Source organism: Neodiprion lecontei, chromosome 6, assembly GCF_021901455.1.
Source record: "Neodiprion lecontei isolate iyNeoLeco1 chromosome 6, iyNeoLeco1.1, whole genome shotgun sequence".
Taxonomy (NCBI): domain Eukaryota; kingdom Metazoa; phylum Arthropoda; class Insecta; order Hymenoptera; family Diprionidae; genus Neodiprion; species Neodiprion lecontei.
In genome coordinates this window covers 24,697,068-24,712,323 of record NC_060265.1, presented here as the reverse complement: position 1 = coordinate 24,712,323, position 15,256 = coordinate 24,697,068, and the positions used below count along the sequence as shown (strand labels likewise).

The window sequence follows — 15,256 nt, the reverse complement described above, 5'->3', positions numbered from 1 at the left end:
TTTACCTTTAGAACAAGGAATTACGACACATACCTGCGATGTTTGTTCGTATTCAAAGAATACCCCTATCACCGATTCCCTTCACCGTTCGAAACTCAATCCTGCGCCTCCTTTCTTGCACGCGTATATATATATACGGTACGCGTAACCCGTACACAAGATGTAAACGAGCAAAACACGATTATTCGTGTAAACAGTGGCAGCTTCTGTGTTTATTTGCGAAGAGGTGAACAAACATGTGAGAAAAAACGAATACACCCACGTATGTAATGCAGCGGAGTTATGTAGCATGCAAGCCGCGACACCCTGTGCATGCACATCGACGAGTGATTGGTTCTCTCGATAGAGTCTCAACGATTCGTCCCCGTAGACTGATTTCTGGGTCAGAATAAAGGTAAACATCTGCGTTGTACGTAGCCAGTTGGAGGCAAATTTTTCCACCCTGAAGCAAAAGGGAGACAACGCCGCGGGACTCGCGAGAGCTGCGGTAAATATTGTGCGCGTGGAGTGTTGCACGATGTGAAAACAGAGATGGCGAAAGTGAAAAAGAAAATATGATGTGGCAATTGAGTATTCGGTGTAATTACACGGCGTACTTCCGGAGACACTCGAGGCAACGTCGAAAGTTATACGTATGTAACGTATGTGGAAAAACCAAAAAAAAAAAAATAACAAAACAAAAGTAACCGTAGCTACGCCCGAAGACACAGATTATAGATACGTTAAGGGTGGTTCTTATTTTAGACTTCTTAAGATTTTTCGAAATAAATAAAATTCTTCTTTGAAGCACAGACCTTTATCTTAACTCTAAACAATTGCGCAAGGGTTGTGAAGTTTGCCGTTTAAAATACACACGTTTTTTCAACACTTTCAGTACCACCTATATTTCAATCATTTCGTCGCAGGATCGGTTGTTTACAATAAGATCTGTTATTGTGAGAAATCAGTGAGCATTCTATTATAGCTCGAATATTCCATAAAAAAAAACAAAAAAAAAATAAATATTAACATCTAGCGTATATAATACGATAAAATATTCTCCACCCGAATACGATTGTATTTTATTTTTATTCACCTTTTTTCGTCCTTCTTTTCACTGGTCCCTTCGCACGTGCAACTCGACGTCTACCTTGACGGGCTGCAAAGGGCCGCGCGCATTTTCACGGAGGTCTGATATACGTACACGCGTATGCATATCGTCGGACACAGCAGTCGAGTTGTGACGTAGGCGTGACACGTCGAGTACGCAGGGCGTCGCGGCGTCGTCGACGTTACCCGCTTCTTCGATACACCGGGTATTACTCGATTGTTAATTTCGACGCGACGCGTAGCGAGTCTCCGTACATACGATGCGATTACACAAAGCAACCGGCGAATAAAGGGATAAGGCTGCGCTGGTGGATCGGAGGGCGAGCAAAGCGGCGCGTTACGCGACTCGACGTGAGGCTCTTTCTTCTTCGGGGGTCCTTTTTCCCATTATCCACATTGTTATTACAGATTACACCTGCGTAGAAGTTAGCTCGACAACCTTCTCCGCATCGACGATTGTCTTTTCTACCTACCTGCGAATAAACCTTTCTCAGCACGTGCGGCACGAGCCACGAGTCTATTGAGATTCGAGGTGTAATTGTTGCGTCGAGACGCCCCCCGATCTACGTATTCTAGCATGTACCGATACTTCCAACTCTCGTTTTCGACCCTTCGAAATTATACACCGACGATATTAAATTACTACAGTCGTATACGTAGCCGGCTGTCACGGGTGATTGATTTTCAAGTTTGTCAAAGGACTCTGCTGCGCGGGTTCTGCGGGAGGCCGCTTCACGGAATAGGTATACGATTCTGCAATAAACCACGCTCACTGCCTTTTCTATTGTTGGACAAAAATCCTTGTATTGTTACTGTCTACGCAGAGACCGCCTTTGTCTTGGCTAATTGTAAGTCTTCCGTAGAACAGGGGACAGGCTCTACACATATATAATGCATAAACGGACTTTGTCTCTTCGTGACCACTCGGTAGTAACGTTGTTATAACTTTAACGCCCTACCCTGACGATGTTTGGACGTGTCCAGCGACAGTTTCAAGACCCTATCTGATCGTAACCTTCCGTCAATTTCATACTTCGAGTCTACCTCGAACCCCGTGCAATGGAAACAATGGCCGTAGTTACATACATTAATTACTATCTCGCATTTCCTAAAACTTGTTTACATTATACGCGTAGTTGCTCTCTCGTAATTCATGTCCTTCCACATATCAATGAATCATCTCGATACACATTTATTTATACAAGTTTTCAACTGGAGGTCTTTTCGGTTTTCTTTGCTTCTTCATTTCACGTGAAAACTCGTGAGTCAAATGCGGTTCAGAGTCAATTCGTCGCCCGAAAGATAAAAAGACGATTGTTTACGATTTCGTTATTTTTTTATTTTTTTTTTTTGTTTTTACACGAAGGCAGCGTAATGTTTTTTCCTTGTACTAACCGCACAGGTATTATACGTTCTCAAGAAAAATTTCTGCGAATCCATCAAAATGTCATTCCACGTCAAATGCAATCCACAGACTTGTCGGGATAAAAAATATTTCTGCATAGATTAACGACCATAGTGTAAGAAATCCGCAACACGTCGCGCGTTAATCGCCACCGCATTTGCAAAACGTCTTCCATCAATTGGCAGCGAAATAAATAGATTTTTGCAAGGAGTAACGGTGCTTTGCTTGCATTTTCAATTCGTTCTACTCCGCTGTAAGATATTTTTCGTTTCTTTTTGCACGTGTGGTGACGTGACCCGCGGCCTAAGTTGGGAAATCTTGTTTACGAACCGCGTTTTCATCGCGAAGTCTGCGAAATACGATACAGCATAATTTTTCACTTACAGTTTGCGCAAATTCCGTTCCTCGAATGCTGCGGTGCAGACCGACGCGTCAAAAACAGTCATCACAGCAATAATAAATGTCCATTTTTCCTCTTAGAACAAACAAGGTCAGTCAACGTGCGATGAAACTGCAGCACGCGAGTCGTTCATTGTCAGCCGTTGTGATGCATGCGCAAAAAGAGAGGCGGAAAATGTTGACAATTAAATTTCGTTTCAATATTTCGTGTCGAAACTGAAAAACTGGATACCAAAAATAATTAATTACGAAACAATTAGTACCCATTACTCGTCGCTAACTTGGGTGGCTGTAGCATCCTTCTTCCGTTATGTATCTCGGCTCTTCCGCCCACGAGATTGGCGCATGGTGAGAGGGGTTTTATAACATGTACACGTACGTCATGTATTTACGTGTGTATGTATATCGCATTTGCCGGCGAGGATGCCGCTCGTGCATGCGAGATCAGTCTCGAGGACCCCCCTGAATAGACGCCGTATACCCACGACGGCCGCAACGACGATGACGAGAAGGAGAAACTTGCGTACGAAATCCCCGCGCCTATTTACGTGTTTCATCGATCAGCCATATTATTATTCTGCACATTCGTTATATGGTCTGTTCGGAGAGTTGTTGCTGTTTACTTTTTCTCGTCGGTAAAAACAAATTGTCTTAAACTGACGTTTTTGTACATTATATTTTTCTTCTATTCGAATTAAATTTGAACCGAATATAGAGCTAATAAGCTGAACGATTTAGGTTTTAGTAACTTACTAGAGCCGGAAAAATGTCAGGTAAAACTAGGTTTTGGATCCTGGAAAACCTGGAAATGTCGTAGAATTTTTTTCCTCAAAAATTTGTGGCCATCTTGTACAGGCTTAAAAGAAATTTCTTAGGTAGAATTTGTCGGAGCAAAGAGGACTGGACGCGGATGGATCCTCGACGTTCAAGCGAGGCGACTATTTCCATGCGTCAAGTAGGTGGCAGCACAAGCTGCATCGAGCCCGTAGCCTGCCTTACGTACGTACCGAATTCGAACGCGAGCGATGGCAAAACCCTGCACGTACCACAAACGCTTGCTTTTCTCTTGCGGATTTGAGAAAGAAAAAAAAAAAAAAACATTATTCCGAACTTGAAGATTGCGCATGATTTATGCAGTCTACGTGCAGCTGTTTATAAATTTTTAAAAATTGAAGCAGGCTAAAAACTACCAAAGAAACGGTCAATAATTATCTTGTAAATACCTTACACGCGTATTATCTACAGTAAGTGTAAAAATACGTAAATAAATAGAGAAAATTTTTATAATACGAAGCACTTATCATTTACTTTGCGCGTAGATTACGCATGTAAAGTATTATGCAGGTGCCTATCAGAGAGCTTCTCACGGCGTCTTACGCGCGTATTTCCTTATCGCAGAAAATGAACCTCGGAGCGCGAAACAATCGGGAAACATTTTTATTGACTCTCATAGTGACGTAGGTGAACTGACTCGATGAAAGTATAATAATTACACGACCGTCACTTGACTATAATTATGCCTGCGTATAATATTACGCCAGCCAGTACACAAATTTTTCTTACGCAAATTAATTAAGACCGCAGTTTTATGGGATGGTTTGGTATAAAACGAAACAGTGCCCACTGATCCACCATATAATATAATATGCTGCGTATATCGAAAAACTCTTCTTCCCCCTTGTGTAAATTCGTAAAATGAAAATGCGTGTCGATTGTTTTCCGTACTTTGCAATTTACGTGACCAATTGAATTTGTGTGTACATTATAATTACACAGGCATTGCACACCCAGGTAATCGTACAACGTGAAATTATGTTTTCGCTATCTCGGCAGCTGTTATAGAATTTTTCCCCTCTGCACGAGTGTATAATCATCGTACATCGTTCGCGCAAACATATTTTCGTAACTTAATAACCCGTGATATGTACGATAATATTTTCATTCCTACGGATGATGATACCAGGGTTCCGATCATCAAGTATATAGGTATAGGGATTCGAAATCTTGTTTGCCTACCGCACTGTATTCACTCGCGCTGCCGTTATTTCTCTCTTGTATATTAGGTATATTATACGCATTAGTACGTAAGTATGTTTAGGTAGGTACATACTTAGAATGCACTTTTGACAAAACGCACGCTGTTTTCATGGTAGATACAACGTAGCGTAACGATTGTACACATCGTACGCACATGCGCATTATGGATGTGCATCGCATTTAACAATCAATTATTCAACATACCTCTTATTATAGAAAATAAATAATCGTAAAATAATAAAAACTGGCGTGTATACGCGTATACACGTATACATATAATACACGTAATAGGTTTGAGGCTGGAATGAAACGTGTAATCAATGTGCTGAACCTCTGCTCCACGCTGCAGCGATCGCAACACATAACACGACAACGATCAAGCCTTCTCCAAAATTTTTGTCGTAGACACTGCGCGATACGCATGTGTATACATACCTATGTATATCATAAACATACGCGCGCGCACGACTGACAATGAATGTAAAATGCCCGCAAAGCTTTCCTTTGGACTTTGACAGTTCCGAGTGCAGGTTCCGTGCCACGGCACGCGCAGCTCGTGATGTTATATACTTGCCTTGCGACAGAGGCTCGCTTCGCCGCGTAAACAAGATATCGAGCAATTGGAAAGCCGCGGGTAATGAATTTTATGGAAATTAAATATATACATACATTAAATTCTGACTGGCCGTAGTATCGAGAGGTGCGACATGCAGGTAACGTACACGTTATACGGTATGTGACAACCAAGCCGCAGCAATAAAGCGAAGGGATCATACACCTATCGTACATACAACAGAGAAACAATGACGGGCGCATTCGGCAGAAATTAATCTCCGCATAAGTAACGAGCATTTTTATTTGCAGAGTTGCCGATGAATACCTACGTGTCGGTGAGGGGCATTGCTTACATTTCGGTGTAGGTTGAAGTGCAAGGCAATAAATGACTGGCAATAAACAAACGGAGATGAGGAAAAAAAAAATAGAAACAGCGTACACGTTATAAAATTTCCGTTAATGATCGAGAGGAAAAAAAAAACTGAATAAGGAAAACCCGTAGTAAACGAGGAATATATCTCAACGTATGAATTGATAAAGTGCGGAAAACGTCCGAGACGCGAGTTAAACCGCATCGAGAAAACGGAGAGTCAAGTCTCGGCGCCGGCGAATCCAAGAACCGACCGGATGCAAAGCCGGAGTGGGAATGTGAAGGCTCCAGAGTCCGTTACTCGGACTGGGATTTCCCAGAACGCGGCTATAAACAAACGCGCACACAGAGTTAGGCGCGTACGTGGGGCGTGGTGGAGGGGATGGACGAGGGGCGCTGTCGGTTAACCAGAGCCCTTCCCGCGCATGCGCGGGATTTCCGCCTCCGTTCGGCCAACGCGCAGGCCTCGTTTTTCTTCGATGGTGGGGATAGCGCGGGTTAGCACCCGGGGCGCGCACCCCGGAGAGTTCAGTAAGCGATCGGCTCTCAAAAGCCACGGACGCGTTTTCTCTGAGTTTAGCAAAACGTCGAGTTCAACAACGTTTACATATATTTGAGAGTTGGCAAGTTTGTTTTCATTCCATCAACTGTGGCTTTAATCATTCAAACTGGATTCCAACAAGCAGTACGTGTCGCGATTACATCGCGGCTACAGGAGGCTTAAGAAATTATTCAAGGTAAGCTTCCTATTACCCGTGGATCGACGCAAAGTGGATTGATTAAAAACAAAATTATATCACAAAAACAAACTTCTTCGTCGTCACGTTTCACGTTGCACAACGAAGAACACATTACTACACAGTTTCGAATAAACGTTTCGTGTTTCTATTACGATACTTGCGAAATTATACATCTGCCAAAGTGAAGATTATTTTACAACACCAAGTTTATATTACGCATATACCGTGGGACCTGTGATTATAGGGGAATTTAGGGAGTGATACTTATTTTTTTTTTAATTTTTTTTATACCGTTCTACTTGCTCCCGCGACTAGTATCCTCATCATCCTCATCATCAACAAAAACAACAACAACAACACAACAACAACACGAATCCATGAATTCGCCTTGTGTAGATCCTATACCGAAAATTGGGGTGGGACAACACCCGACTGGATACGAAGTCTGTGTGGACGAAATATGACCGTAGTACGTATTGTAATGTATGCAGTGTATGCAACGGATAGACGAACAAGCTGGTACATATATCTGCTTATCTCTTAGGACGAAGTTAGTAAACTTACTGTAACGATGCGTGTTTAGGAAAAATCGCTACTACGAACCTTTCGGAATGTCTGAAATTTGGCAAACCGTGATAAACAAAACATAGTCTTATATTGATGAACCTATTTCTTGAAAGGCATTCTAATATTGCGCAATGGTGATTTTTCCCCGAATTTTCGTTACGTTCACATCGTTACAAATTTCAGCATCATGCTTATCTCGCGTTAATGACAAGCGCGTAAGCGAGAACGCCTGCAGCTTTGAAACGCAAAACATCACAACAACGCAAACATACCAGAAATCCAGTGACGACATCGCTACGCGACACGATTCTTCCTTCCATTCACTAATCCTCGTCAAAGTTTCGAAAATAAAAGATTATTTCCTCGCACGTAAATATTTTCTTCTCGGTTGTTCGTTTCGTTTTATCCCGCGATCTAAACTCTCGATCGTTCCAACTTAACACTTTACCGTCGATCTCCAAGCTGCTTGTAGAAATATCATAAGAAAAATGGAAATAACTCCAATGATGAGTGAAAATAGTAAATTAGGTAAAAAAAAAAATTCCCAACTCTGAGACAGAAATTTGACAGAAAAGTTGGAAGAATCTTTATTTTACTCCGAAAAAAAAAAAAAAAATGTAATCCACCTACCTCGCGAAACAAAAAGCGGGCTGAGCCAAGCGTAAGAAAAATCCCAAAATGCGGGAAAAGGCGACGGAGGGAGAAAAGAAGTTTTATAGATCCGGGCGGCAGAGGAAAGAAGGAAGATTATATTACGGGAACCCCCTTGACACCTGGAGGCTAGCGACATACTGTCTCGCGACATGAATAATGTAAGATTTGAGAATTTGAATAAATTCGCCAGCCGCTAGAGCACGTAGCGTTCGAAAGTTGTTTACGCGATCCTCGGTTGTTTTGCCAGTCGCGCGGTTTGAGTTAACGGTTTTAAATAATGCTTCAGGAAATCACGGAGATTAGTCGGAATATAAGTTTTCCACCATTCGTACGATTTTTCTTTTCCATTCCTTCTTCATCTTTCGCTTCTATCACAGCTCATTCATACTTACCAATATTATTCTTATTCCTAAACGAAGTATTGAAATTTCCGCGTCGATCCGATACAACGTAACACCGTTTTTTCAACCTACGTCACGCGTAATAGAGAATCATCGCTGATCTGACGAACAAAAAACAATTTTTCCTCCATCGTTTCTTCTCCTTACCGTTCAATATGTGTCTTAGGTATATTTGCTTTCCCGTCTCAGCGCAACAACATTCAAAAAAACATGTTTACCTCGGTTCGGCTTCGCCATTGGCATTCTCTTATACGTAGCATGCAACGTACGCATGCACACGTATCATTATCCTTATATTAAACACTACAAATCTGTACAGTATTTCGTAAAATTTTTACATTTAACAAACAGTTTTGGCGCGCTCAAGTTTCTCAACACCCGTCTTATTACTCGTTTTGTACAATATCCATGTATTCCGCCAACTTCTTGGAGAAGCGATTTTTTAAAAATTTATTCCGTACATTTCCTTGGTTCTATTATTAACGGAATTGTTCGTTCGTAACTTCGTAATTTTTTCCAGCGACAGAAGATAGAAGAATGCCTGCATTAAGTCTAATCGAAATTAGTGTTAAAAAAAATCGAAAGAAAAAAATTACAGACATCAATTCACATCGATATTTGTATAGGAAGAAACAAGACTTGGAATAGTAAAAGTGCAATTTTTTATCATAGATTAGAATGTACTACTATTTCTATTCGGTATATCCTATTTCTGTTGTTATATCTCTACCCGGTTTCGAATTTAGTCGACGATGTTCCGATCCGATCATCATCACCGTCTGCGAATGCCGACATGAAATTCAGAGCATCTCCATTCACGAACAAGAGCGAGTAAAGAGTAGTGCCTCCTCGAGATCTTACGGAGCAAAGAGAGGAGGAGGAGGAAGAGGAGGAGGAGTCGGAGGCGGAAAAGTTGGATTCGGAGAGAGGCGACAAAGAATACCAACACCCGCATGTGTACATACGTCCGGTGTGCGTGTGTGCGAGTGTAGGAACTAAATAAAACTACGACTCGACTCCGCAAGCGAGCCTCCTACTAATGCATAGTAGAAAAAAAAAAGAAAACTAGAAGTAAGGCGCGCGCAATGCCGCTGCACTATACGACTACTAAGACTGAGATGAAGGCGAAGACTAAGACGAAGATACGCGCGGTGGCTAAAATTAGAAAGCCGTTGGAATGCCGCTTGTAATATACCGGGTGATTCACCAGCAACGAAATACGTATACGTAGTATACACTCCTATAGATACAGATATGTGTGTGCTCGTATAAACATATAAAACATAGAGCCCCCCAAGCAGAGTGGGGAAGGCGGCGTGTTGAGCCTTCTGAACGAAGGAAGACTTGCACGTGGAGGTCGTCGGCCTTCCACGGATGGCTAACGCCATGGTCTGGGAAGGCCCCGCGGTAAACCAGCGCGAGGTGGTGGGATGTTGTATGGGGAATGGGAATTGGAGGGGACTTGGGGCGAACGAACCAGTATAGGAGAACCGCGTAATGCTTTCACGTACTTATCCCTTTATTTTTAATCCTTCCAAGTTCACAGCGTCAGTCGGAGGAAATAAAAAGTGAAGAGAAACAAAACGAAGAAGAAAAAACAGATTTCATTCCTAGTTCTATTCGTACTACGACGGCGGCAATGCGGTAATACCTATGTGACGACATACACATACGTTCCGTGTGTGCGTGTAAGCGTTTCTTGCTCGGCCGCTGTTGTGCACCTCACAATCGAAGGGTATCGACAGTCTGGTTATTGCCCGTTGCGTTCTGTTTTTCCTTAGTCGCATGTGTGTGTGTGTGTGTGTGTGTGGGGGGGGGGGTATACGTGTCCGTGTATACATTTCACACGCGCAACCTGTAGCCTTGCGTCGTTTTTTTATTCTCGGCCCAAGGCTCAAGGATCTTCAGGATCTTTAACCTTTCCGCTATATTCGATATCGAGAAAACATGCTACACGCACAGACCCACACGTTACCTTTTTCGTATACATATAACGTATATATCATACGTACATAATATTCACCGAGCGCGGGGAAATGGTTCGTTGAGTTTTTCCACACCGTGAGAATCGCCGTGTAGGGTATACTACTTTATTGTGGGATAAAAGAAATGCAATTGTTCGAATAAATAATTTTTTTTTTCTCCTTGTTTTTTCAAATTGCAAGTGAACAAACAGAAGTAATATTTAATCACGTGAAATGAATGAATAAAACTTGTGCTATTACCGCACTTATAACCGTAGTAAATTCACTCCGTTGCAATATTTTCATTACTCCCTCCACCTTCGTTTTGTTTTTGCAATTTATTTCAAGATAGCAAGTATAATTGACTTATGTAATAGGTGTACGTCTGTGTGAGATACGAAAGTATGACAGCCGGTTGATACAAGTTGCATCGATACGGCCAAAAAATATTTTTGATTGCCTGAAGGAAAACAAGCTGTATTGAAATAAAGGAAAAAAAAACCACCCAGAACCGTGTAGTAAACATGTTGCAAGTTATGCGGTAATTACGCCGGGTATCGAGATGTAATCCGTAGCATAAGAGTATACGTTGCTGTCATCTGATATCGGGAATTATGTTTTATAATTGCGCTGCCAAAGTACAGCGATAAAGCAAAAATAAAAGTAGAAAGGAACAAACTACAAAACAAAATGAAAAAAAAAGCAATAACATCAGTCTAAAAATCTCGCTACGACAAAAACAATCGCATGGTGCAACAAATATACAATACGTTACACATATGGAAAATAGCATGTTACATGTATTGGAATTTGTGGTTGACGCTTATTACAGAATGAGAAACACGCGCGTTCTATCAAAACACACGGGTGTGTAGAAACTCTTCGAAACTCTTGAAAGCTGCAAATGTACGACACACGGATGCATATATGCAGCTAAACACATATATTATACAAATACTAAGCGATGTGCGAGCGAGTAAAATTCTTGAAAGGTTAACGCCGCCAAACTGTAAAATTTAAAATAAAATATCGAAACTGGTCGTCGATGCAGGCAGCGAAATCGATGGCGATATGATTAACCGCAGGTCAATAAATTACATGTGTCCTGTATACATACACGTTGTATCATTGAATAGGCATTAATGTATTACGTGTATTATATCTATGTATGTACGGGTATGTATGTGTTTATAAAAACGCGCACGTACACACAGAAATGTATGATGCACAGAGATCAAAATTGCCAATGGCTTATCGTCGAAGCAAGAATGTGTGCGAGAGTTGAATAATAGTTGATAGGATTATCTGTGAGTCGGGCCGTCGGGCCGGCGCCTCGAAATAATGTTTATCAAAACATCCACGGCTGTGTCTCCGACTCATCAATGCCAAACAGTGTTGCTAGGCCGCTTACGCGCGATCAACTGCGCTCACTTAAACTCTGCCGTATCTTCTTCACCTTTGTACGTACGATTTGCCGCCTTACGCCTCTACCTCGTCATTGAAAAAATGGACACATTCCGGTTTTTTACTATCTCAACAACTGTTCTTTCTCCGTAAACCCTGTAAAGATTATGTCAGGATCCGACTAACACGGTCACTATCCTGAAATAAGAAAAGCTAATTGGACTGAATTAGACGGGTCGTTTATGATACACGTGGAAAGATCGCGATCGACGACTTTAGTGAACACCACTTAGGTTAACGTGCTCGTAAACTCTGCGCGAAACAAGACGATCGTGGGGCAATTTCGTTTGACCGAAAGCACCGGTTTAAGAATCGTCGAAGAAAAAAAAATTGTCTACTTTTTTTTGTGTGATTCGTTTCGCTGTTCACTTTGTTACTAATATATGTTTGCACGTAAGCATACCTATACATATTACATATAATATAGATACCCCATCTGGCAGATGATAGTTGAAGTTTACGAATCGACTCGCACCAATTATAATTTGTCATTATTCTTCTCTTACGCGGTCGCCAATCTGTATTGACACGGTTGGAAGGTCCCGTCTAGACGACAACAATTGAACAAATATTTGCTCGCTCTGGCAGTGAATATCATGAAAAGACGACCTGTCGTTACGTTGCGTTCCTAATAAAGAGTATACAGCTGTTCGGACACTTTTTTTTTTTTTTTCTAAATGTTTCTCATCAACCACGTAACTTCTCTCGCTCTCGCTATTTCTTTCGGTAACTCGTTCGAGCGGTTATTCTTTCCCGTTCGCATAACAAAACGCCTAAAAGCAAAATGCAAAAGAGGTATGTTCCTCCTCTGTCTATTTCTTTTCCTTTTTTGTTCATCATCTTATTCTCTTTCTCATTTCTCTCGTCGAATGAGAACTAAAAATGCCCCGAGGTTACGAATACTGGTCTCGTTCCCGTTTAATGTGGCCAAGTACGCGTGTACCTATGATAATCATTTTTTAGTCCTATATTTGTGATTTACAAACGATACATTTAAATTCTATAACGTGTGATGACTATTGATACGAAAATGAAAGTTCCCTTATGCCAATTAATTATTATGTGTGTATCTTACGTAAATTCATACGCATGTACGTATCTCTTGTATCACACCGATACGATTGCATGCAAGTACGCGCGTCAAACTCGCGACAATCACGAGCTGATCAGGTTATACGCATCGCTTGCGTACGCATTACTTTTTACTCTGTTTTTTTTACCGAAACTTCCAATATCGTGAGAAGCTTTCTGAAACTTATTCAAATTTTCTTTCAACTGGATTCACGTAGTGGTACGAGCTGAAAAAATTTTGACGTACAGTACGCTTAATTTTTCATTACGCAGCTGCGTGGTAACTGCTAAGTAAAAGAGAAAAAGAGTAAAGTCAAATGAAAGCAAAAAAATTAAATAAAATTCACGATCGTAAGCTTTGTAGAAGGTCGGAAGATTATGCGCCGCGCGCACCAAGGACCTATGCGAAAATAATGATAACGATAGTACGTTTTATCACACAGTACAAATAAATTAACGATTAAGTAACTAATACGTCATATTTTTCAAATCATTTTGAATCATGCGGACAGTGCAAAAGGGGTGCTTAGTGCACTTTGGTCAAATGTTACGCGAGTTAAATTTGTTTACATGTATGCAAGAAAAATTGATACCAATATACAATCCAAGGACAATTTTTAACCGAAACGTCGTTTTCACAGCTGCGAGTTGTGTCGCAATTGCTCCATTTCATTTTATCACGCTTTAACCACGTTACTTAAAATACAATTTTCTTTTCTCTTCTGTTTCAGCGTGTGGCGAACCAGGCGCTTACCGTTTCGCCACAACCGGCTGTAGCGGTGGAGGAGCCGGTGTCAAAAATGTCTCCACCGACGAACGACGTGACCAACGGGGTCGTGGCGCCCCAAAACACCTCGGCGCCCCGGGTTCCTCCCACCACGAATCCGGCCCTGGCCTATACGAATCGCACCCCTGCGAAATACACTCCAAAAGATTTTATCTTTGGCAAGGTCATCGGCGAGGGTAGCTTCGGAACGGTAAGTCGACTATTGAATTGAGAAAAAAATTTCACGCAGCCTTGAGTAAATCAAATAAGACGAAATTCGAAATTTCCTGAAAAAGAAATGTCCGCACGATCCGGGAAAATGATGAAAATTGTTTGGAATTTTGAGAAGAAAGGGACTTCTGGTGAGAATTTTATTTTCATCTTTAAATTTGGTATTTCAGGTATACCTTGCAAAGGACATTCATACCGGCAAGGAACACGCCATCAAGGTGTGCGACAAGCGTCACATCATCAAGGAGAAGAAGACTGAATATGTGACGCGTGAGAAGGAAGTGCTGAATATGCTGGCGGGTGCGAAGCATTCATTTGTCCGGCTTTACTGCACTTTCCAAGATATAGACCGTCTCTACTTCGTGCTTTCGTACGCGAAAAACGGCGAACTTCTACCTTACATCAACAAGGTTGGCTCGTTCGACATCGAGTGCACTAAATTCTATTCCGCCGAAATCCTGAGAGGTTTGGAGTACCTTCACGGTCTTGGTATAATCCACCGAGACTTGAAACCAGAAAACATCCTGCTGGACGAGAAGATGCATGTACTGATCACGGATTTCGGTTGCACAAAGATATTGAAAGAGCCAGAAGTGCCACTTAACGAAAATGAGACTCACGTTCGAGAACGGAAGAATTCATTCGTCGGTACAGCTCAGTATCTATCACCGGAAATTTTGACTGACAGAAATGCCAGCAGATCGTCAGATCTATGGGCATTTGGTTGTATAATATACCAAATGGTCGCCGGCCTGCCACCTTTCAGAGCGAGAAACGACTACATGATCTTCCAGAAGATACAAAAACTCGACTACGAAGTTCCCGACGGTTTCTCGGAGATGGCAAAGAGCCTAGTCGAACAACTCCTCGTTCTCGATCCGACTCAGAGGCTAGGTGCGCAGGACGAACACGGCGCTGGTTATCCCAGTATCAGGGCGCATCCTTTCTTCGAAGGAGTCGATTTTGAAACACTTCACGAACAAACACCACCACCGATATATCCCTACCTGCCGGGTACTTCGGAGCACGAAGAATTGAGATCACACTACCGAGTTCCCGATCACCTGGAGCCCGGTCTTGACGACAAACAACTGACGAGGTTACTTGGGCTTGGTATCGGGGAAGAGGAGAGGCCCGAACCAGTAGCCGTGGTCGAAAAGCCAAGGAAACAGGCAGGGATTGCCGACCTAACACCGGAAGAGATCAAATCTAGGTTGCAGAAGCAAAGGTCGTCCAACAAGTGGGACTATTTTGTCGAAGGCAATTTAATCCTGAAGCAAGGATTGGTACACAAGAGGAAAGGACTGTTTGCCAGAAGAAGAATGCTCCTATTAACAACCGGACCCCACCTATACTACGTGGATATGGTAAACATGGTCCTCAAAGGAGAAATTCCATGGAGTCCTGAGCTGCGGGTGGAACCCAAGAATTTCAAGATCTTCTTCATCCACACGGTAAGCATCTGATGATGATCCCTTTCATTCATATGTAAATCTAACTTGACCTGGTTGCCGTCGTTAAAGAATAGACTTCTTTCAAATTG

At 42.0% G+C, this 15,256-nt stretch overlaps 1 protein-coding gene across 3 annotated transcripts in view; it reads left to right on the top strand.

The window, feature by feature from the left end:
- Positions 1 to 15,256, top strand: part of LOC107223053 (3-phosphoinositide-dependent protein kinase 1) — a 329,093-nt gene that overhangs the window by 311,172 nt on the left and 2,665 nt on the right. The window contains exons 1-3 of one of the 3 annotated variants that reach the window (XM_015662624.2): positions 6,377 to 6,592; positions 13,448 to 13,693; positions 13,884 to 15,167. In XM_015662624.2, coding sequence (XP_015518110.1) covers positions 13,517 to 13,693; positions 13,884 to 15,167 — 1,461 coding nt within the window. In that variant the 5' untranslated portion in view covers positions 6,377 to 6,592; positions 13,448 to 13,516. Of the gene's footprint in view, positions 1 to 6,376; positions 6,593 to 6,913; positions 7,065 to 13,447; positions 13,694 to 13,883; positions 15,168 to 15,256 lie in introns of those variants that run through there. The other 2 variants (XM_046744444.1, XM_046744443.1) reach the window with 2 other exon arrangements.